This window comes from Bombus vosnesenskii, unplaced genomic scaffold, assembly GCF_011952255.1.
Source record: "Bombus vosnesenskii isolate JDL3184/JDL3185 unplaced genomic scaffold, Bvos_JDL3184-5_v1.1 scf7180000013383, whole genome shotgun sequence".
Lineage (NCBI taxonomy): Eukaryota > Metazoa > Arthropoda > Insecta > Hymenoptera > Apidae > Bombus > Bombus vosnesenskii.
This window is the reverse complement of record NW_022883012.1, coordinates 640,620-665,217: the sequence shown is the minus strand read 5'-3', so window position 1 is coordinate 665,217 and position 24,598 is coordinate 640,620. Positions and strand designations below refer to the sequence as shown.

At 37.6% G+C, this 24,598-nt stretch overlaps 3 protein-coding genes across 7 annotated transcripts in view; all 3 read right to left on the bottom strand.

Moving 5' to 3' along the window:
- Nucleotides 1-344: 344 nt before the first annotated feature.
- LOC117237598 (phosphorylase b kinase gamma catalytic chain, skeletal muscle/heart isoform) lies at nt 345-8,079 on the bottom strand. Of its 3 annotated transcripts, XM_033501729.1 has the most exons (10): nt 7,755-7,934; nt 6,776-7,682; nt 5,900-6,069; nt 5,535-5,819; nt 5,322-5,412; nt 5,090-5,226; nt 3,108-3,205; nt 2,692-2,775; nt 1,797-1,955; nt 345-1,707 (listed from the first exon to the last, which is right to left on the bottom strand). In XM_033501729.1, the coding sequence occupies exons 2-10, from the start codon at nt 6,865-6,867 to the stop codon at nt 1,573-1,575; spliced, it is 1,251 nt and encodes a 416-aa protein (XP_033357620.1). In that variant the 5' UTR covers nt 6,868-7,682; nt 7,755-7,934; the 3' UTR covers nt 345-1,572. The 3 variants fall into 3 exon arrangements, with proteins under 3 accessions (XP_033357620.1, XP_033357623.1, XP_033357621.1); XM_033501732.1 differs by lacking the exons at nt 6,776-7,682; nt 7,755-7,934 and adding an exon at nt 7,941-8,079; XM_033501730.1 differs by lacking the exon at nt 2,692-2,775.
- On the bottom strand, nt 7,933-11,111 carry LOC117237595 (coiled-coil domain-containing protein 93). Its single transcript, XM_033501725.1, has 13 exons — nt 11,061-11,111; nt 10,510-10,623; nt 10,340-10,434; nt 10,170-10,281; nt 9,937-10,095; nt 9,670-9,858; nt 9,549-9,599; nt 9,384-9,488; nt 9,074-9,291; nt 8,668-8,984; nt 8,465-8,585; nt 8,292-8,376; nt 7,933-8,094 (listed from the first exon to the last, which is right to left on the bottom strand). Exons 1-13 carry the CDS (start codon nt 11,109-11,111, stop codon nt 7,933-7,935), a joined length of 1,779 nt encoding a protein of 592 aa, XP_033357616.1.
- A 1,419-nt stretch (nt 11,112-12,530) lies between these two features.
- The window catches only part of LOC117237596 (proton-coupled amino acid transporter-like protein pathetic), a 34,197-nt gene continuing 22,129 nt past the window's right edge, over nt 12,531-24,598 (bottom strand). For 2 of the 3 annotated variants that reach the window (XM_033501728.1, XM_033501726.1), the window contains exons 3-5: nt 18,361-18,768; nt 17,661-18,021; nt 12,531-16,683 (exon numbers count right to left, since the gene is read on the bottom strand). In XM_033501728.1, coding sequence (XP_033357619.1) covers nt 16,090-16,683; nt 17,661-18,021; nt 18,361-18,768 — 1,363 coding nt within the window. In that variant the 3' untranslated portion in view covers nt 12,531-16,089. The remainder of the gene's footprint in view (nt 16,684-17,660; nt 18,022-18,360; nt 18,769-24,598) is intronic. The other variant, XM_033501727.1, reaches the window with a different exon arrangement.

The following is a 24,598-nucleotide window of genomic DNA, read 5'->3' as shown; positions in this document are numbered from 1 at the left end:
ATCATAAATAAAATATTTGTAAGTATTATAAAAATACATTTATACATGCATTTTACCTAAAATATGAAATTTACTAAATTTATATAAAATACGTACAGTCGCAATTATTTTCTAACAGAGAGGAATGAAAATATAAGGTATTAGATATTATTAAAAATATTTTACTTTGTATACATTTTGCACAAAATATATGTAATATATAATTTTAAATATTTACATACATTTAATTATTACTTGTAACCTTCTAAATGATATATAAAATTCAATTCACTGTAATTTGCTTCGTTATTAAGAAGTTGGTAATTTCATTTTCCATGAAAAATTGATTTCACATATATTTTTTCTTCCTGCAATTTATAATCTAAAACAAATTCAGTAATACAAAGTATGACTAGAATTTGCACAAAATATTATATACTACAATCTACATACAGATCTCGGTAAATAATATTATCATGGAACACGTTTTCTTTCTACGAACATGAGGAAATTTATAATTCTAGATTTTCTTTTCCTATCGATTTTTCTAAATCCTCCATTCATTATACGTATATTCTTGACTAATTTTTATACGACTTCAATTCCCGTGCGTTAATTGTAAGTATTCTAAATGACGTTCAACCTTTGTTTGCTATTGAAATTACATATTAAATATTTAAATATAAAGAACATGCATATACTTCAAAGTTAGTACAAATTTAATTTTGTGTGAATTGCTGATTTGTAATAAATCATATGTGTGTTACTTACACAATTGTTGAATACACTTAACAAAAACGTACGAACTATAAAAAATAGGTGTCATGGAACAGAATATGTCGTGTTGTTACGTTTGTACGTATCAGCACCGTCATTTATATTTAATGATCATCTTTAAATCCTATTTCCTTCTCTAGCACATATAAGAATTTATTTGAACTTATTCGATATTTCGATATAAGTTATTTTATGTTATATCGTACTATGAAAACAGCGAAAAATACTGTGAAGAAAATTATTACAGATTTAAAGCGGAACATTCAAAACATAGTTGCACAAACTGTTTTCTGTGTAATACTTCTTCTAGACGAAACATAGTTCTAAGGGTGTGATACTAATAATTTACAATGTCATTTCATTAAGCAAATTGTTCACAATCTTTAGCTTTTCTTTCAACGTTGCATATAATTCATATTTACTGTATGTTACTATATTTTAAAAATAATAAATTAGGCTTAATATGATAGGCCTTAGAAACAAATAACATTTAAAACTCTTTTTCACAGAAGGAATTTAAAAACTAAATAATCCAATTGCTTCTTTGGAACATTTAGAATAATTAAAACATTATATGATTTACCTTATGATACTGCACATTCAATAATAAAAGTAAACAAATACTTTATAGTTATCATAAAGATCGTCTAAATAATTACTTGTATTACAGCCAAAATTAAGAAAAACTTTTATGTAAGTTATGTATTTTTTTTTTTTTTTCATTTTTTCTTACTGAATATTTTCTTTAGATACTGTAAATGTTGACTAACATAAGAAATAACAATTTTAACTAGATAATGCTTCGTTAAGCATTAGTTATCTGCTCAAATTACTAACATAGAGATGTTTAAGTTCTGTCTTTGGCGTATTTTCAAAAAGCGCAGCTCGATTTTGCCCCTCTCCTTTCTTTACCCAATGACCGTAAACTCTGAATGCACAACCATCGATAACCTATAACAAAAATTACGTGAATATTATTTCATCAATCTATGGGATAACAAGCCGATGAGTAAGACATGCTAAGAAAATGGGGAAAATACCTTCCGCAAAATTTTGATCCTGTAAGGGTCTGTGCACGCTACGTGAGTCGAAAGAGGTTCAGGCGTACTATGGAGACGCTTAATACGAACGACCGCGCGAACACAAATAATTGCTAACTGGAACTTTTTCCTTGCATTAAATGATTTTGCCTTTAATTCCTGTATAAAACGTAAGAAAAGATAAAAACTTTGAAAATGTTTACAGTCTATGTATAATTACATATTTCGATTACAAAAGTGTTATTAAACACAATAATGTTAATATGTTAATGCAATGTTAAAACATGTATGTTACATACATATACGTTGCATTCAGTAGAAAGGTAATATTAGGATATGCATAATAAAGTAACGGCATAGTAAACAGCTGTTATAATAGTGAACAGCAAATGAATGCTATCTTAATCTTCGAGAAGATGGCAAGTTCTTTGAAAAGTAGCAGAAAGAGAAACAGAATAAAATAGGAGTCATATTATATGTAGATAAAGCTTCAAACATTGCATTTTTATAGTAATTTTTCGATATAACACGCAAACATTGTAATTAATGCATATATATTATTTCAATTATGTTTCAATATTGACTCACTTTACATGCATGCTGTGCTTTTTCTGAAATATTATAATCTATCAATTATGTGTTATTATAACCGATGGAGACAAATTTATATGCGTTGCTCCCTAAGTATATAAAAATATTTTAGTGAAATAATATATGTCATGAACAAAAACAAAAATAAAATATAATACATATAGATATCATTATTCATTTTGATTAAGTTGAAACATTAATAAAAGTTAAAATGTTATTTGTTATTTATAAACATATTACATAAAGATTACGATAAAAAACCCACATTTAGTGACAAACAAAATAAAAACAAAAAATAATTTACCAAAGCTAACTGAGATATCCTACTCAGACGCCGCGAATTAGTCGATAGTGAACGTTTTAAAGGAGCGATGTCTTGATCCCATAGCTGTAATTCCAATAATTTTCCGTTTATCAGAGTAGTAAGACTGTCTTCTTTTATTTTAAAAAATTACTTTCAGATTAATCATATACATATGTAAGTTATTAAATTTTCTAATATAAACAGAAATTTGCGTATCAATGTTTGATATTTTATAAAAGCATGTCACTATGGATATAGGCAGTTGAACATATAAAGCAAACGAATAAAAACAAAAATAGAAGTATAATACAAATATTTTAAGTGCGTGGAATAATAAATATTTCGTACATATTCTACTTTCTTTGCTTAAATATTTATATATCACGATCACGTATGTATTATGCTAAAATACTTACCATTGTATGGAAAAATGGATGTTCCAAAGCTTCTTTGATGCTAATTCTTTTCTTCGGGTCAACAACTAATAGTTTTCTGATCAGATCTTTCGGAGCTTCTGAAAACAGAATAGAAACTTAATTACTATACAAAATTTATAAATATTGAAGATTATGTTGTAAAATAAAAAATTATATCGATACATTAACACGTTGAATGCCACGCCAGTTTTACAAGGTTTGGCCGTGGCGCCACGATGAACCTTTTATTATGCGATACATATAATGCTGAAATATTACTTACAAGAGATATGTCACAGCGTATAATCATCATTAATGAATTTACCTCACTGAGGTCACCGGTGACCCCCATAATAGACATAATAAGACATAATAGATCCATATTTCATGCATAAATAAAATTATTTTTATATGTGTTATACTGCATTAATTTCGTTACACCATTGTAGTAACGATGGTAATAATAAAAAATGTATAACTATTGACATTCGGTATCATCGGTGACTCCCACGGCGTCACGGCCAAGTTGAGTGCTGGTTACCGTGTAACCCCATGGCATTCAACGTGTTAAGAAACGTACATATAACAGCACCTTCATTATCTTCTTCATTTAGAAAAATAATGTTTATCATGTTCAAAGGTTTGACAATAACAACTATTGTCTTCAATATATTTTCCTTGTATGAACCAGCTCATCGAGGTGATACACCTTTGACGATTACTCAAGATGATATTATCATGGATTATAATTTATGCTTGTTGTTGATACAATTCAATGACAGAGAGATAAAATTGTATGTCTGTGTGTTCGATCGTTCGCGGAGAGACGCGGTCGCGGTCGCGGTAGATCACGCCCACGACAGTCGTAAATTCTCGTTACGATACGATAATCGATGCCACGAATTAGTCGATCCCCTATTTCGGTTAAGATAATAGAGGTGGTTGAAACGATGATAACACTGTATTAACAGATTAAAACATACACTTTATTTCAACAACTTTGTAGATTTACTACTTTACGCGCGATGCACGTAGATGTGTTCTCAGCGAAGTGTAAATAACAAATTAAGATGATAAACTAATCAAAGAACAAACCAGTCAGGATGTTGACTGATCTAAAGATAAAAAACCAGTGAAGTTCAGTGATAAGGCTGTAGCGGAGGAAAACTATTGATGGGTGTGCCTAGCGCACGGAACCATCGGATTCGTTGATGGCAGTTTTCGTTAGGAAAGTGAGGATAACGGTCATTGCTGATAATTGAAGGAGGAAAAGGCTGGTGAGTAAGGATCGGAGCTGTCCGCCTCCGATCGAGGGTCGCCCCTGGGTGGCATTGTACATGGGAAGAACCGCTTTCCTGTGTTCTCTCGGAATGGGCAATCTAATGGGCAAATCTAAGAAATACTTCAACTTAAAAGATAATCTTGTGGTCTGAAGGACCTTAATTATGAAAATGATAAGATTTATGATGGGTCCTTAAGACTGTCGAGGGTCCGCAATAAGGATGTTTAGACATTTGCTTAGTCACCTTGCCCGAGTTATGGAGTCTGATTTGTGTAGAGAGTCACGGGTCGTAACACTGTGTCTTGCACAGGTTCGCAAATTTTTCAATACTCCGACTATTGTATATTGTACCAGCTTTAACTTTTAAAAAAACCTATTGTGTATTTGCTTATCATAATACGATAATTATCGCTCCAATTATAAACGAAGCAACATAAAAAAATATATTACATACTTCAAAGAACAATTTCATAAAACCGTGTATACGTATCTTATAACTTCCAATGTATGATCGATAGTATCCATCTTTTACAACAGACGAAATTGAATTAAAAGCCTCCGAAAATGATGCATACAAACACATGCATTACGTTAATTAAGCACAAGTTTACTCTGCATGCCACAAGAAACAATATTTTTCCACTGTTTCCAAACACAAACTGTTATTTCTTGTAAAAATTATTATGTACACAATAGGTACCTGTTATGTCCGCCCATTCTGGAGATGTAAATGAATATTTTCCTTCCATAATATTTCTAAGCATGACCATTTGTTTCCTATGCCAGAAAGGGGGACAACCAACTAATAAAGTGAACATAATCACTCCACAGGCCCATCTGAAAACAGGCAAACATTAGTAACGATTTTATCCTTTATTAAGACGATTGGTATGATCATAATTATATTCCCTCATTATGTTTCATCAACTTACATATCAACTTCATGTCCATAGCCTTCCGCATTTTCAAACATGTTGCACTTCAGCACTTCTGGTGCTAAATATCCAGGAGTGCCACAAAGATCTGAAAAAGATGTTAGTAATATATTTCTATGAATTATACAAATTTTAATAATATATTTTAATAATTTGTATTTTAATAATTATATATATTTTATCTAATAAAATAATTTTAAATATACGTACCATATAATTTGTCTCCAGCTTTTAATACTCTAGCAAACCCAAAATCGGTTATCTTTACATTTAAATTATCATCAAGTAATATATTTTCTGGCTTTAAATCTCTATGCACTATTCCTTGATTATGTACATGTTGAACACCTTCAAAAACTTGTCTCATAATATAGCGGGTCTTTTTTTCTGACAGAGTAACAACAGACGTGAGGTAGTCAAATAGCTCACCATTCTTACAAATTTCGAAAATTAAGAATATGAATGTGCTAGATTCGAAGACATCGTGTAATTCAACTAAAAAAAAAACAAATTTTTTATAAGAAAAGTGTATCATAAAAATTAATTTTATCTCACACGAAATATTGTAAACTTACTAATATATGGATGACCAGCTGCTCTACGAAGAATTTGAACTTCTTGTAACGTAGCATCCTTCATGGTATGACCATCTTCATTAGTCTCATTACTAATATCTATGATTTTAGCTGCATACTCTGTGCCAGTTTCTTTTTCTATACATCTTCTCACAGTGGAAGATATTCCTCTGTAAATATTAACGCATTATTTAATTCGTACTTAAATCAATATGGGACCAATTAGTTTTAGTTGAAACCTGTTTTATTAATAAGAGTAACAAGAATAAGACTACTGAGAAATGATGAAACATACATGTATCACTGTAATATTCTCTCATGTTTATTTGTGTGCAGTGAAATTTTTGTACTCAAGTTATTGCTAATAGAATATAAATAGCTTTCGAATAATAATTATAATATATAGATGCATTCTTATTTAATACCAGTGGTTTTATGATACTAAAGTAATGTAAATTCTCCTATGATCTATGAAACGAAACGTTTCACAGATTTTTTAAATAATACAACGATGACTAGTGTTTGACAGGAAGGAACGTCTTATTCTTGTACAACGTTTCGTCAATATCGTAACCTGTCCTGTATGTTGAATTAGCATTTCGTAAGTTTACAAGTTTCGTTGCTTTGTTAATATATATATGTACGAGGAACTATCAGTCAAATTGAATGTAATTTAATTCCGAGAAATTATATAATTGTACAGATTAGTTTGTTAGATTATTCAGAAATTGTGAATTCCTCGATTTATTTATCGCGATACATTAGAATCGAATAACGGAAACGTATCTATTATGCTACGCGCGTATTTCCTAAATATGATACATAAAAATAGTAAGCTATGTTTCTTTTTCCACATCGAGATATCATGTGACGAACCTTCCAAGGATTTCTTTGGGCTCGTACTTCGCATAAAATCCTTTGGCCGCATCCTTGTCTGGCAAGAGATCGTCTCCTTCGTCTTTTGCCATGTCACACGCAATATTTCTTTCACATAAATCACATTAATAGCCACCGCGTAGATAGCACATGTTTCTTCAATTTAGAAGGAACAGGAGTTTAAATGGATAATTTTTGCACCCGACGCGATTGTCATATTACATGTCTATTCCAGATCATTACGCTGGATATACGATACATTCTAAAAAAGACGTTAAGAAAAAGATCACTGGTCACTGATCACCGTACACCGATAATGGCTACGATAGATCTTCGGACAGACCAAGAAAACACGTGAACATATAAGCACTGTGAAAGGAACAATGGCGATAGCCAATATAAAGTAACGAACGAAGAGGCCTCTGGCGGCGTAACGAGGAAAACACCGACTTGCCAAGCGTGAAAAAGAAAACAGTAAGTAGCTATCTATTATTGGACTAAAATTATTGTTCCAAGGTGCGTATATATTATATATCGTAATCATCTATACTCTTTGCTGTACACGTACGTCATGTGACTTTGACATTTTACTATTTTAAATTGTACGACTACATATGACTGTGGTATCTACAATGCTACGAATTTTTTCGTTTAATTACGACTCCAGCTTCATAATCGCGCAAATACATTTTTTGAGGCAAATTTATCGATATATCAGATACATCATTGGCTACTGTCTTAATAAAGATTGATATATGTATAAGAATAACACGCGGGAGGTGAACGGAAAACCACATTCCAGTGAGTTCATATATATTCTTTCTCATAAGATTAATATTACACGGAGCGAAGGAATGGTTTCATTTAAAAGCCTCTCTAACACCGGACTACCCTTTCGAATATGTATCTAAAATAACAGGAATTTGATATGTATTAATGGTATGTACATAGCGTGAATATAAATAGAAGCCACCGCTACCTCGCTTGTTCCTCGCAGTCTTGCTCTCAATGTTGAGCCTTAACTATTGTACTGTTCGGATGACGCATCCATTCCTTCGACACAATTTCAGCATCATATTAATAACGAAATAAAAAATCGTGAGGCAAAAATACGAGGATCCGATACGTTTTTAGATAAGCGGAAATGAAATCTGTATCTACGGACCCCGCAGTTGCGCGAGCAAGGCCTCATTTTTACGACATTCAATAGTGAGTTGTCTGACCGCAGCGACGTATTTACGTTGTTGTTCTATCAGAGTGACCAGTTGCCGGCTAAGTGCATCTCTTCTATTTTTTTCGTCAGCACATCGTTTCTCCACCTACATGAGACACGATCTTGTTATTAGAATATAGCAAAGCTTCTTGTATTTTATTGCCAACTTAGAATTAGGTTTTAAAGCCCGTTTTAAAGTCGAATAGTTCCCTTTTTCAGAGATATATTCATTTGCTGCAGCAATACTTATAGCTTTTGAAACGCGAGTTTTACGGAATAAATTGTAAAAAATATATGTTTCACCTTCGCCTTATTGCGTTTTACGCCTGCGACGATCTCATCGAATTGTTTAAGAAATTGCTCTTTACCGCTTGTTGATGCCATTGCTCTGGTGAATACGGTGGAAAAAAAGAGAAATGCAAACAACCGTTATCGATGCATAACATGCGTAAATATAAGGTTTACCAACTACTTACTCATTATAATTATCTTGAATCGAATTTAATAGTGATAATTCCTTACTTAAATAAACTTTTGTATCGTCCAGAGTATTGTACAACGTGTAATATTGTTTTGTTTCTTTATGTTTTGCCGAAACTGAAAATTAACGACGATGAGAGAATATTTGGTGCACGCGATGAGTAGGCGAATGCCGATGTATAAAAATAAATTGGCAAACCTTGATTATAAAGTTCCATAAATCGTCTTTGATATTGCGTAAGTTCCGAACGACCGGGAACATCGTCCAATTGTCTGGTTAAGGATGCAATAGCTCTATTCTTTTTAGCTAACTGCAATCTGACTTTAGCGAGCTCTTCCTTTTGCTGCTCGTACTCCTTTAAGCGATCCTCCTCCTCTTCCGATGTACCACTTTCGATTTCTTGTAACTTACCTTTCAAGAGATTTAAATCGGATTTGCACTGTTCTCGGAAATTATGTTCTTGCTCTTTCAAACCATCGTGGACTAAAAGAAGTTCTTCCAATCGTTTGTAGATACTAAACAAATAACATTTCGTTTTTATTCAAAAGTTACGTAACGATTATAAAGATGTAAAACCGTAAAAGGATAATAAGAAGATAAGTGCCTATCGTTTTCATTGATATCCATTTCTTCTGCTTTCTTTAACGAACGCTCAATAGCTTGCCGCTTTGTACGAGACTCGTTCAGTTTTTCGATTAATTCTAAATGCTTAGCGGATAAAGCGTCTTTCTCTTTCGTTAATTTACGAACACGATTCTGAAGCGCAGCTCTTTGATTCTCTAATGCAGTCAAAGCTGCCGAGGAATTTGTGCCACTAGGTTCCTGTGGTTATTTGAATATGTAGAAGATGATTTAATTACTTAAGTCTGTAACGAATATTGTATTGTTTAAATTTAAAATTGGAAAAGATTTACCTCAGGTTGGGAAATCGACATCGCCGCATATTCTTCAGTTACTTTGGCAATCTCTTGGGCTTGGATACCAACGATATTACCTACGGCTACTACGCTTAAACGAGCCTGTACGAATCACAAAAAATGAGTGTCTATCATACCGATCATACTGATACAATTACTCACTGAACTTTCTTCTATAGCGGCTAGGTTCCCAGTTAATTGATCTGTATTTTCCTATGAAAACAAATTTGACTCAGTCTTCGTTAAACGCTTATTTGACAGAACATTATTTCAAAACGTTTACCTTTTCCTTTAGCTCTTCTTTATTTTCATTTTCTTTGACATCTGACGAAGCAATTTCAGCGGACGGAGAAGCAATTTTTATAGAATACAAAGGTGCTTCGTACTCCAGGACAGTACCAAGAAATTTAGTAGATTCTTCTCTTTTAACATCATCTTTATGCTTAAAAAGACGTCGAGGTTCGTACGATTTCTATGAAAAGATTATATCTCTAACTATTTAGATTACAAATATCGGCCTAAACGGAACTGTGAAAATAACGTATCTTACTTTAATCAAGCGAATACTTTTTATTAAATTTTCTTTGCCAGTTTCTGCTATAGACGAATCTTGAACAAAGGAATGCTTTTTGTGAAATTGACTCAAAGCAAACGATCGTACAAAATCTGCCGTTTCTTCTCGAGTTTCCATCGAACGTTTAACCAACCACTAAAATTTATTGTCGGTTATTAAAATAATTTGAAAAAATGAAAAGCTGAAATTCGAGAAAACGAATCAGTTACCTGAATAACAGGGAAAATATGAATGCAATCTAAGCCTTGAATTTGATGTGGTTCTATGCGATATGGACAGTTCATTTTGGGTAGCATAGCTACAATTTTTTCGGTCAATGAACTGTAATATAAAATGTATAAGACACTGAATATTTCAAATGTTTTCTAAGTTTACTTACATCTTTTGGCCTATAGTAAGATTTTCTCGAAACAATAAATCGATATCTACATCGAAGTTACACGACTCTATACACCACGTCATTCCGCCAATTACCTAAATGTTAGGATAATATTTGTTGGTCTTAGTATGTTCTTTACAACAGTCGAAGGGAATTCATTTCATACGTACTTTATCAAAATTCGATAATCCTTTTATTCTGGCTCGAAAATAGCCTGCTGCAAGAAGTAAGTCGATAATATCTTGAAATCTTTTCGTCTGTTCTTCATCTTCGCGAACATCGGCCTGAAAATAGTTTGCAATGCATTTTCGATTGAATTTCATTTTTTTATTAGGTCGTATTTTCCCGCTCTCCGTTTAGTACGCGGTTGCTGGTAGAAGCAATTTCCGACAGAGGGCCACTAGCAGAGAGAGATGTCCGGTTATAATATTTAGATTAAAGTATTTAAACCAGAGATAAATAAAGAAATATGTAAATGAAGATGTTATTGAGGCATATTAAAAGATAAAAAGTTGAAAATAAATTGGATATTACTAAACATAAAGCATATAGTAGAAAGTACTTGGAAGTAACATCGCGTGCTCCATTATTGACATACACCGTGATAAAGACGCATTATAAATAAATAAATAAAGCTGATTAGCCTGTTTGTCTTCTTCTTACGAACCTTGACCAGTGAGTTGTTAGTTTATCTATACCTAGGACTGTGTTTTGAACGTACCTCAGTTGTTTCAGAGCTTCGTGTTAATCTCTTTGGTACGTCGTTTAACATGGTTACGTTCCTTGGACCGTGTAAAGCCGAGCTATCGATATGCACTGAATATATCTCAAACGAATAATTAATGTTTCTATTTGATAATATTCAAGTTGTATGGCGTTCTGTCACTTAATAGCGTAGACTATTGTTGTCGCTTTAGCCATTTTGTTCTCCTCACGCCTCAAAGACAATCTTTAAGTCGAGTTTCTATGTGCGTTCGAACGATAGTTTCCGCTTTTTAAACGGTTGTCAATGAACAGTAGTATGAATTGAAACTAAAATATGACAACTACTTGAAAATATAAAACATTGGTTCTTTTTAAATTTTACTTAACGCTTTATAAAAATACACTACATTTATTGGTTTAGTTCCAAATGGATTTGGAATAAAAATTTGAAGATATAAATATCGTTCCCTTTTCTTTAAATAAAGTTTATGTACGTATAGATATTTTTGAACAAGTATGTTAAAAAGCCTTGCTATAATAACGCGATGCAATAATAATATTTTTTTAATTTTATTTTGAAGAATAAGAAAAGAAAACTTGACGTTTCTTGGTGTATGTATATCCAAATGAATGTGAATTTTTAAGCGATAGTAAAGAGCGGAATTGATTTATTATTATAGCTTTCGTAATTGATCAGTCTCGCTCTCCTCCCTCCCTCTCCCTCTTTCTTTAAAAGAAGGTATAAAAGTTATTAAATTATTATATAAAACGATAATAGGAATTATTGCGAAACATAGAACACGCGGAACAAGAATCGCTAATAGCGGAAAACTGCTCGTATCTTCTATTCGATTTTTTCAATTATCTCATTTCGCGCTCCGAAGGAATTTTCCAGACATACGAGTTAACTAGAATTACATGTTATTTGAACGGTATTTTTACATCCTGAGGCTGATTAACGTTATCAATTTTAATGCTTCCTATTACAGGTGTGATACTACGTTGTAATGACGCAAATGTGCGGTGTGCGGAACAAGAACGTACGTACGTTTTGCACAATAACGACAACAATCACCATGGAAACTTTCACGAATGATAACGTTACTCTTAGTTCTGTTTTTTGCCTTGGTACTGGATAATTCACCTTGGAATGAAATTAATACGGCGAAATATATTTTCTTGTCGAGAAACTTTCCATTTGATTAACAGCACCGTACAAATTTTATTTCAGGTACTTGATCTATGATCTATTATGATTACAATACTTTTAGAATAGTTTAATTCGTTTGCGTGTGTAATAATACCGAAGAAACGCAATATAAATACAATACGAAGGCAAGATACGCATGGCGTATCGTATCGAATATAAATCAAGTATTTAGATAAATAATCTTTGGCAGAAATCGAACGTTTCCTTTATTCAAAAGTCGAATGGTCGAGGAACGGAAGGAAGGGCGAAAGATACTGGATACAAAGCGACACTGTATTCTTTTGCAAATCGTTGTGTATTAAATATTCATAACATCGTTTGGTACAATGACCGACAAAAATTGACGGCATGCACGAAACACGCGTGCACGTGAAACGACATCCTCTGCGCGGCAACCATTGCCACAAAGACGCGCGATTCATCATGGAAGTCCGAGGTAAAAAAAGCGGCGGAACGGTATATCTATACATGTCTGCAATTTTTCGTCTCTTAAATACGTTGCATAAATCACGATCCTACCTAGAGTCTATGGAGTCCTCGTTACGACAGAATTTTCTTGGCTTTAAAATTATGGTACAACTATCCCGAACTATTCTCGTGTGCTATCGTGTACAGAAAAAAAAAAAAAAAAAAAGAAAAAAAGAGAAAAAAGACAACAAAGACTCTCGATGGAAAAAGAATGGAAGAGTAGAGAAAATGACGAAACATGGACGAAGTTTGGCAAAATTCAGCAGTTTTCCGTGGCTCGAAAAAGTAAGAGGAACAGTTCGTTTCTACCCTGTTCCGAACGAAACGCGTACACCAGATACGAACATTTTTCCGAAAATGGCAATAACTACCGTGCATTGGTTATTGTATTCTCGATGAACCGTGTCTTTCTACGTCGTTTCTTCTCGTACAAAATACATTGTCGCGGTCGAAGAATCACTTAAATCGTTCCAAGATCGAAACAGAACACGACGAGATTTAGATTCTCGTTTAACGCGCAGAATACATCGCTAAAGTTGTCACGGTCTAACAAGCTTGACGCTGTAAGTAAAAGAAATTTGCTCGCAGCGATATTGATCTACAACAACTTTCGTTACACATTCTGCACAAAATCCAGTCTTACATCCTACGATTTCCGCGAGGCGAAAGAATCAAGGCACTAAAAAGACAGTATCGCGTGCCTTCGAAAATAGTCGAAGCGACGAACGATCGTGCCCTCGCGATCCGTCGCTGTGCGACGCGTATCGCGAAGCGTATTACTCTTCGAATGAAAATAGCTCTTCGAGAAAATATAAAGCTGAAACGAAGGTCGAAATTGGCGGTTTTAATTTCGTCGAGATCCTTTGCTCGTCGAGTGGATCGTGCAATCTCAGATGTCAGATCTAAACGACGAACGATGCAAAAATTCTACGAATTAATTTCGAGTCGAATACGGAAACGAGAGTGAGAAACGGATCGTTACGCGTTCTGTTTAGTCTTTGTACTATTCTTCGACAAGATTGTCATCTTCGTTCGTCGTTAATAAAAAAGTTCACTTTTATTGTCCTGCCAAGTATTCGTCCAACTCTGACGACTCGACGATAGAACGAACGATCTTCTTTGAGATTTTCACGAGATTTGTATCGTCGAAGATATTCTATAAGACCCTGACACGATTCGACAAATCGATGTTACGCGTCTATTCGGCATATTCGTTGCGAACTCGCCTTGGTGATCGAAATGGGCGTTTTTTCGATTAGTTCGATTAGTGTGCTAATCTCGCACGACGACGCGCAAACGTCGGCGCCTCTCGCTAAACTTCTTACAAACTAGCAAGCGTGCATGTCGCGATATTATCACACCTACGTGCCATTACGTTTCTTACTCTTAATTAATAAACGCTTTTTGTACGTTTTCTTTCGTCTCTTTTTGTGCAATGTGCACTAGGAACAGATTGGCGATTTCCGGCGGTGTTAAATCGATCAACCTTCTATTTCGGTTCAATGATTTATTATCTTCGCGTATTAAAAATTGTTAATGATCGATAGTAACTGATTCCGCTGTGTTCTATTCTGTTCTATTCTGTTCTGTTCTGTTCTGTTCTGTTCTGTTCCGTTTTGTTCCGTTTTGTTCCGTTTTGTTCCGTTGTGTTCCGTTGTGTTCTGTTCTGATTTTTGAATGTGATTAGCAAGCTCTACGATAAGAAGATAATTTCTCATTATCAGCTATAAAATAGTTTCGATCGATGATCGGCCTCGGAAACCTCTTTATCTCACAGATCGCTCTTTTGTCACGGCGAAATTGAACGAACGAACGCACGTCAATGCGAAAGAAAAAAAGAAAAGAAATATAAAACGCGAACGGTCCTTGTTCGTAGGTATAAATGACGCTTAAGTATAATTTACGTATCTATACTCGTACATAATACGCGCGTAAGCTACTAAAAACGACAAAAAGAAACCGTCCCGCAGTTGTGTCAAGTCGATGGTAAAGCTTCGTCGTGCGCACGATCGACGCAACGCGAATAAATAATAAAAGAGAGAGAGAGAGAGAGAGAGAGAGAGAGAAGGAGAGAAAAAGGCAGAGGAAAATGGACGCCTCTATCCACGTACTTGATGATACTCGTCTCAATAATTCTCACGGATCCCGCGTGTCGTGGAATCGACGATCTCGTGGATCCGGGTACTCCGAGCCACGTTGTGCTATTGACTTTGCTCGGTTAATCGCTCGAATGTATAGGAATGCGCGGTAAAAATCATTGATGTCGCACGATGTGAAATAAGTTTTCGAAAATTTGTGAAATTTGTCAACGTGTGAAATTTGTTAACGCGTGAAAATTTCGAAATTCGGAAACTCGAAAGATACGAAACGAAAGATCGAAGAAGTCGAAAGTTGAAACTGAGAATTTGACAATTTGAAAGATATAATACGAAAATTTAATTTATTCGCAGAGTCGTTGCGTAATGGAACGTATCAAACCGCCTACGCAAAGGTCAACATACCGCATTAATGATTCTTACCGTACACTTGGCGTACGGCGTTGTACAGCCCGACGTCAGTAGCGACGATTCTGACGTAAATCGCTGAAGATCGATCGAATTTTCTATGATATCTAGCCACGCGCTCATGTCGTACGCGTTGTACATCGATTACGCGGGTCGCATGGAAAGTGGCGAAGCAGTGGTGAGGATTCTCTTTGCTCGATTAACGTTGCTTTGCGCGTGAAAGAAATTTGCGTATCTCTTCCTGTATTATCGTTATCGTCGCAACGATCGTATATTCGAAATTACAATCAGCCGAGAACAAGATAGACGGAATTTGCTTCTTTCGCGTTCCTTGAAAGGAACTGAGTTTTTTCATAAGAAAAGCAAAAGAGAAAAAAAGGAAAGAAAAACTCGTGCTCGGAAAAGTAGAGATCCAAGAAATACGTACAAGTAATTTTTCCGTATAGGAATTCGATACGCAAACTCCTCTTAGTATCTAGACACGATACACGCGCACGATTACAGCAAAGAAATAAGAAACAGAGAGAGAAAAGATCCGAGGATCGACGATGGATCCTATCTAACGGATAACGTCTTCGTCGTCGATACAGTCGTCGTGCTATCAATAGCGTGAAGTGAAACGTATAAAAGGAGCGAGACGAAGCTACGAGTCGAGAGCTCGCGCGCTCGCATGACCTTTCGCTGGATGATCCAGCCGCGGCAGCATCACCCACCCTCCTTACGGTGGTCGTAATCGTCGTTCCTCTGGTCGGACGACGAGTTCGCTCGACGAGAGCGCGGAAGGTGTCCAACGACACGCCGGCATCTGTGGTACGCGCTGAGCGATTATTCCGTCGCACCGCAGCTCCTTCGAACCCGGCGCTTCATTTGTCCTCTTCGATGATCTCCTGGATGCTGACGTAGGTTCCGGTTATGAAACCCAATACACCGAACAGGATGATGGCTAGGTTCTTCCAGAGCCTCCAGTAGCACGTCCCCAAACCGTTCTCTTGTTCCCATACAGTGACCAGTTCGATTACAGAAGGGAACATCAAACCGAGAGTGGACAGGCACACAGCGCCTACCAAAGAGATAAACGGACCTAGGTTTGGAATAGCGATCGCCACGCCCACCGTGAAGATCACCATCAGGATACGGACTAGGTATTCGCCGAGGAGTTTCCTCGAGCTGAAATATTGTTTCAGGTTCTTCCAGATAATTTCCATCGGAACGTAGAATTGGAGACCGTAGGTGAGAAAGATGGCAACCGCGATCATTAACTTGGCCGATTGGGCCAGAACCTCGTTTTGCTCTGGGTTCAGAGTGATCGAGGCTTTCGTGTCCTCGCCGTACCGCCAGTAGCCGAAGAAACCGACGGTGCTGTACAACAATACCACGCAGAACATACCAGTGTTGAGCACACCTGGGCAACCGATGAAATGCGTCGGGGTTTTCATATTGTTCTCCAGAGACATCACCTGTGAAAAACACCATTTTCACGATTCAAAGATTTATCTTATCCAGCTTACAGGTTTGCTTAAATTTCCCCTTTTATCTCTGTCCAGAACGATTCGTCTCGCAGAACTTTGAAACGGTTCGATCGCGGAATTTAGCGAACCTCTCGAACAACGAACTCGAAGAACGTCCTTAAATCGCATCGACGATTATGTCACGCTCTACCTGTTACGGTTACGCGATCCGTTCGACTCCTACGACTATGACAATGACATTTCTACTAGAAAGCTAGACACAATATCTATCGCGCTGGTAGTAGGTACTTAAAGAAGAGTATCCTGCGATTTAATCCACGGTAACTTTCAATCCGATAGATTAAAGCCAAGATTAGATTAATCCTCGATCTTTATCGTTAAATCGTACGCAGCTACAACGTTTTGTTTCAACGTTAAAAAGTATGGAAATTTATCGGGGATCGATCGTCGTTCTATAGAACGTTCTATCGGCTTAAGAAACGAAAAAAAAGGAAAAGAAATCGCAAAGCTTCAAGGCCGCTGGAGAAGCGCGCAATATCGAAGCGTGAATTTCATCGCGATCGCGATCGTTCGTCTAGCCGGCAAACGTTCGTAACCGTTTATCGCATGATCGAAATACTAAACGCGATTCAACCGCTATGCTCGCGACCGAGCGTGCTTCGAACGGAATACCAACGATATGCTCGACTCTATAAAATGGACTCACCAACTACGTAAGATGCTAAATTCCGTGAGAAGATATCGGTGACGTGAAAATATCGTTTGAAAGATGACGCTGAGTTATTCAGGAGCCATAGCAACGATTAACTCCATAACTTAATGAGAATATCGTCGACTTTTCGTAATACACGAACGAGGAGAACGACGAAATTGACAGAAATTGACAGAAATTGACAGAGAAAAGAAGAAAAGAGGAAAAGAGGAAATTTACGAGGATTCGATCGGGTTTCGTCGATCGTACTTACCACACCGATGCCTTCGAGAGCGAAGATGGCCGTGCCGAAGAACAGAGGTAACTGAGACCAGCTCGAAAAGTTGGGTAAATCGCTGATGCTGGGCAAGTCGCTGAAAATGTAGTAGAACGTGATCCCCATTCCAGTGGCGATCAATATGTTGGCGATCATGGAGAACGGCGCCAGGAATTTCAGGTTTCTCACGAGCGAGAAAGCGATCAAGAAAGGCAACAACGCCGCCATATAAAATCGAACATCGCGGTCGGTCTCCGTGTAGTAGTCGACCACCCCCTTGATGTTGGTTGAAATGAAAACTATGTACACGCAGCAGCAGCCTATCAGGTCGATCACTAAGAACGAATTGATCGTCGCCCTGAAAAAATTCCAGAGACGGGTTACTTTCGAGTCTTACCTTGATCCTCTTATGCTGATTTTCGGCCGCCGAGCGGCACGAAAGCTTACTCGATGCTTATCGAACGAACAGTTGAAATTTTACAAAGGACAGCGGAAACTTAACTACGACAGACGACGGATAACAGTGATCTAATGGTCCGATTATAACTGTTCAACGTGTTGACAATCACTGTGGCCATCGTGGCAGTCGTTGGCAGATTTCTTAGAACGACCAAAGTAGGACGAATTTCAAAAAGATTCAGAGAAAGCGAAAGACTCGGATAACGCGAACGTAACGGAGGAAAAGAAGAGAGCTTACTTGGCTAGGCGAGCGTATTTCTGTACCGGCTCAGGACCGACCAGAAACGCGGCTTCCGCGACTTCGGCGAACCCTAGACTCGGCGTTTGAGTCCGCCTGCATAGATTATGAGCGCATTTGACCAAAATATGAACGCAGTAGGTACAAACAGCACCGATGAAGAAGGTAGCGATCAGTCCGAACAACAGACCGGCGTTACGGAAGGCCATTGGCATCGCTAGAATTCCCGTTCCTAAGCTTCCTTTCAGAAGATGTATCAACGTATCCAGATCCGAAGTCGGATGGGCCAACTTCCTGTGCTCGAACGGATTGTAAAGGGCCGCTTCCTCGTCGTTCGGTCTTTCCACGAGCGGTAACGTCGAGCCGTTCGTGACGGTAATCGGTATGTCATTTTTCTCGCACTTGTATCTGCAAAACAAAGTCGTTAGTATCCGGTCGAGTTAACGGCTGTCCGATATAAAAGGGACATTTAATATCATAGTTTTGAGATGGCGAGTAAAGAAGTGTCTGACGCGGGCATTTACGGCTACGGTACGTACGACACGACCGTGTTTTTTTCCTTTTTCACGCACCGATTATACGCGAGTGTTCTTTGTTCGGATTAGGAAACAAAAAAAGTGTGTAAGTGTATACGCATACATACGAGCGCGTAGACGAGGAAAGCGTAGAGAGCGACGCGCGTGTGAGAGATTTTCCTCTCGTACTCGCGCACCGCGTGCACGCCACGCACAAGGATCACGGATCAGTAGGGAGATCAGAGAGGATCGAAGCGTTCGATGATTACGATCGACCGTGCGTTACGATCCGTAGAACGACTGTACGCGTAAAACTCGCGGAATGCCGTAGTCAGACGCGTAATTAACGATTATTTTTGTTTCGATGGTCGAAGAACAGCCTGTAAAGGGTAATTACAGCGGGATACGTTGCAACGGGCAATCTTTGTATCATATTTTCACACAGACGACGAAAATTGCTTCTCCTTTCCACGCGCGTCGAGTCGTTTCTCCTTCTTTCCCTTATTTCGCTTTTTTTATTTTAAGCGAGAAAGATATTTATAAATCATCGAGTTTTTCTCGTTTACGTAAGATATTCGTGACGAATTACGTAAAATATTCGTTCGTTGATATTCGCTTTAATCGCGAAATAATTAATTACGCCGTCTTACGCAGTCGTCGATTTATCATTCTCAAGGATACCGGTGAATACGTTTACGATTATTTATCGCCGATCGCGCGTACGACTATTCTTTCAATAGCTCGACTCTAAACGACGATTTCGAAAAGAGGAAAGCGTCTGACTGCGCCATTGAACGCGCGCTTACGAGTTAAACGTTGCACTGAACTCGATGATAACGCGATAAAGACGTGATTTCGTGGGCGAGACGTACGCGTTTCGATCGTGCAAAAGCTGGACACTACTCGTAACGCGCATTAATTCTAGAGTAGAGGAAACGAAGGTAGCAACGAGCGTACTTAACGCTACGCTTAACGCTGGATCTCGCGGTTTTAACGGCTCTCGCAGCGCACGATCTCGAGTAATATCGATCGGTTTTACGTTTATTCTTCGCGCTGTGCACTTACGGTTCGTTGCCGGTTCGAAAGGTGCCAGCGAATAACGTCGAAAACGATTTCTAAGTACTCTTGATCTTATTTTTACAATCTTTATACAAGTACGGATTCGTTTTGATCGATTTTTAATCGAGCTAACGATAATATTCGATAAAATTTCACCGGAAAGGGAGATTTCTTAGAACGGCAAAGAGATTATCGATCTTGGACGTTTATTCTCTCAAAATTATTAATCGTAACAGCGTTAGATCCTATTAAGATTGTATCGAGACAAGATCGCGACGTTACTCTCTGGCTCCTCGGTGAAATTATCCAATTTAATTTCTACTCCGTGGAATGCCAATTTCGATCGATCGAGCTTTCCACCGAGCGAAAGAAACGTTCTATCGGCGAGCTTGTCAGTCGGTCGATGATGGATTTCCCATCGAGTAGTAAAAAAACTACTCCGTCATCGAAGAACCGTTTGACGTAATGAATTTGCACGCGCGTCTCTACCAACGTTTCTATCCACGTTTCTACGGACAAACGGTTCCTTCGATTTCCTTTCTGTCGCCCAACTTTCCGCCCTTATGCACGTGCCGAGAGAATATCGAGGAAATCGATCGAAAGAATCGCGGAAACTCGATCAAAATCTCTCGAAAACGTCGCGGATTTCTCTTTGTTTCTTTTCCCTTTTTTTTTTTTTTCTTTTCATCCGTATACTTTTAAATCGTTACTCTCGAGTCGAGGATCACGCAGGTGCCCGACTCGACGTTTCTCGTTTCGTATTGTTTCGTGCATCTGATTCGTTCTATCGTTCTTGATTAATTCCATTATCGTGCACTCGTTCTATCGTCTTACGCGATCGAGGGAAAAAGTGCATGGCGCAACGTGTTTCGCGAGATGACATTTAGCTTTCACAGCGCGGAATTAGAACGTGGGCCAACAATCATCTTTGCCACCGCTCTTTACATTTTACACGCCGAATTTATCGATCGATTACTCGGACTTTTTATGGAATAGTTCTTGTTCTTCTCGAACGAAACTCGACGCGATGCGACGAATTCGTCGTCGCGATAAAAATTACTCTTTCGTACTCGGAACGATTAGGATCTAACGATTTATAAGGTACGAACGACAACGTTGCCAAAAGTCTGTCTCTGCTTGTTTCGCGTCGTTTATTAATAAACCGATTTTAAATGTCCGATCCGTGGAATAATAATCTCGAGCGCATCGAGTTTCGCGAGATGTTCGCAAACACGTGCCAACGGATTTTATTTCTAGCGAAACGTCGAGTTTTGAAAATTTTATCGCAGTCGTTTAACACCGACGAACGTTTCCCTCGGTTATTTAAGAGAAACGCGAGTATTATCGTAGTCGTAATTCCGTTTTAGACGTAAAATCATTTTGTTTGTGAATGTTTCGCTCGAAATTTCTTATTATTCGTAGCTACATCGGTTTCGTTCTCTTTACAAACACATCGTACTTTAGCCACAGCTTTTTACGATGAATAATTCATGGACGTATTTATAGAAAATAGCGAGGAGCTTGTACAATTCCACGGATACTCTATCGAATGATTTCTGAGAAATCTGTTTCGCTATAACAGTTTCGCGATATATCGTGGCAAACTAGTTTCATCTATGAATTTCTAATATTATACTAAAAAGGTAAACCTACGTAATTTCATAAAGAGTCGCTGCTACTAAATATTAACGCGTTTTTAAGTTACCGAAACCAAGTACCTTCACGTTTTGCCATGCACTGTTTCTCCGATGTTGATAACGTTCCGCGTAAGTTTAACGCGACTTCGATCACGAACGATCTCGAACACGAAAGCAGCGTTGTTCGCGATTGAAAAACGGGAAAACGAGCAAATCTATCAGACGAGATGGACAATCGGACGGACTCGTTCGAGGGTTATCGTTCGACGTTTTAACGTTTCGATTTTTCGATTGACATCAAGATCTGTTACGATTTTACGTTTACCGAATACTCTACGTTTTACAGGATCACGTAGTAAGTACGTGTGCGTGTACTTGTGTGTGTATTTCTCGCGTGTAACGACTAGATACATAATACAGTAGGATGTACTTAAAAAAAAAATCGCAAAAAAGTAGGTGTGTAGGCATATAGGTACCCATTGAGGTGCGGTAGTCTCTCTCCTTAGTCGTGCGAAGCTTTCTTAGTTGAGAAAGCTCCGAGATAGAATAGTGGTAGTAGTAGTAGTAGTAGTAGTAGTAGTAGTAGTAGTAGTAGTAGTACTAGTAGTAGTAGTAATAGTAGTGGTAGTAATAGTAGTAGTAGCAGTAGTAGTAATGGTAGTAGTAGTAGTAGTAGTAGTACTAGTAGTAGTAGTAGAGTAGCAGTAGTAGGTCTGTGTGTGTCACGTTACACGTGACAAGAGTTCACGCGCCGCGATCAGGCTCAGAGGCAGCTGCAACCACCGCACTGCATCACCGCGACGCCCAGCGCCACGACGCAGTACGACGACTAACGAGCCTTCTTTGCTTTTCGACATTTTGCACTTTTCGCCGAGCGTGTTTTTTCTTTTTTTCTTTTTCTTTTTTCGTCTTTTTAATTAGTTCTATTAACATTACTTTTCGGTACTTTTTTTTTTTTTTTAGATTCGATCCGTATTTTCTTACACGCAGGTCGAACGATCGTCTATTTAATTTCAATGCCAATTTTTGTTTTTTAGTCTTGTCTTTTGGTATCATTGTCTCTGAATAATTTCGACAAGCACCAATTCGCACGACGTCCAGTAATTTGCGTTTTTCTTTCTTTCTTTCTCTCTAGGTTCTTTTCTTTTTTTTTTTTTTTTCTTACTTTTGGATCGTTTCCGTAATTTCGTTGATATCGTCCGTCGGTATGTTTGCGTCGCGTTTGCGTCCGGTCTCGTGTCGCAGAACCCCGCGTTCACGTATTTTTTTACTTCTCGTTCTAATCTTTACATCTTTGTCTTTTGTTTCGAATCTCAATGTTGCTTTTTTCGTCCTTTCGTTCGACGAAGCGTATTCGTTCACCGTCGCTCGACCGAGCATCTGGCGCCAGTACCTACGCGTCGATCGTAACAAAACCGCCACGATAAATCCGCGTTTTGAACCCGCGATCGTCCATCAGAGAGACCGTGCCGTTTCTTTCTCATAAACGGTACCGTGTGTACCTATATGTATAATATATATATTTTGTTATTTACTTTATACTTTATGTTTTACTTTTTGTCACTTTCACGTTATTCGCAGAGCACTTTCATAGAGCCCGAATCTATGCCCGCAGTTTATACGCAAGTCTGGAATCATATAAATGCACATATTATATAGTAAAGACAGATTTTATCTTTATCATAATCCTTTAGAGGAACATAGTTTGCTTGCATACCGCATGGCCTCAATTACGAAGCATCCTCAGCCAATGACGAAGAAACCGCCGCGCCGCGAGCTTTCTCTCCTTTCTGCACCTCGAACCCCTTTTTCCTTTTCCCTCGTTTTTCCGTATCTCCATCTCTCTACCATTTTTTGCTTTTTCTCATTTCGTTATCTTTTAAATGGCAATATCAGCGGAATTACACGATCTAGATACAGCACATTGCGCGCAGTAGCGATTCAACTAACGATAAAGCCCATATCGCGAAGAAATCGACGAGCTTCGAGAAAAATTGGAATCTCCATCGAAGAACTACGATAAAATATTGCGTAAAATTGCGACAAAAACATAATACGAGATAAAACTGGGCTTCGTAACTTCTTTCTACCGTTTTTCTTTGCATTCCCATTCTTTGCATACTGTTACAGGCTATCGATGGCTCCGCGTGTATATACCGCGAAACGCTAAAAGGAACGCGTAATTCGTTCGAAACGCGGCGTTTCCGCGGTAAATCGTTCGAACGTTTCCGACCAGCCGACTAATTATCTTCGGCACGAAATTTCCGAACGCTTATACGAGCGAGAATCAAAACGACGCGTATTTCTCGCGAAACGATCTTTCAAAATTAGCTGCAGTCGCGTTTTTAATTAAGTGATCGCGCTACGTATATAGGTTTATGTAACTGCGCGTATTATGGAAAAAAGCGGGATAAACGCGATTACTCCGAAGAGTTATAATTACCGATTACTTCCGCGTTATAAAGCGTATTTTATAATCGTCGCAAACGATCGGTTATGATCGCTATGAGAAAACTGGACGCGATTAATATGAGAAATGCGAAACGTGCGCGCGAAGACTGGAAGGAAAACATTAAGAAAGCGACGTTTCTTAAGGTGCAGTAAGGAGAAATTCCATCCTCTGCGCAAAGGATCCAAAGATTTCGTCGTGTCGCAGCCAAATCGACGATCGAGAATCGCTCGTTTATGCATGATTTACGTATATTGTATCCTCTCATTTTTTTCTTTTTTGCTTTTTTCCAGGCCCTTCTTTATCACTTTGCTACTTCTGTTCGCGATATGGCAGAGACGAAGATAATAAAATCGTTATTACAGGGGACTACGTATTATGTACATTCACGTATGGTTTGAATAAACCATAATCGTATAAATTCATCGGACGATCGAACGTTTCGACGACATTTCCCTTTTCCTGGTTCTTCTTGCTTCTTAAGAACAAGTACTCTTTTGGCAGATTACATAGCTTTTATTTACGTATATCGCCGATAACCAGGAAAACGGGGAACCTGCTTTTTGAATTATACAACT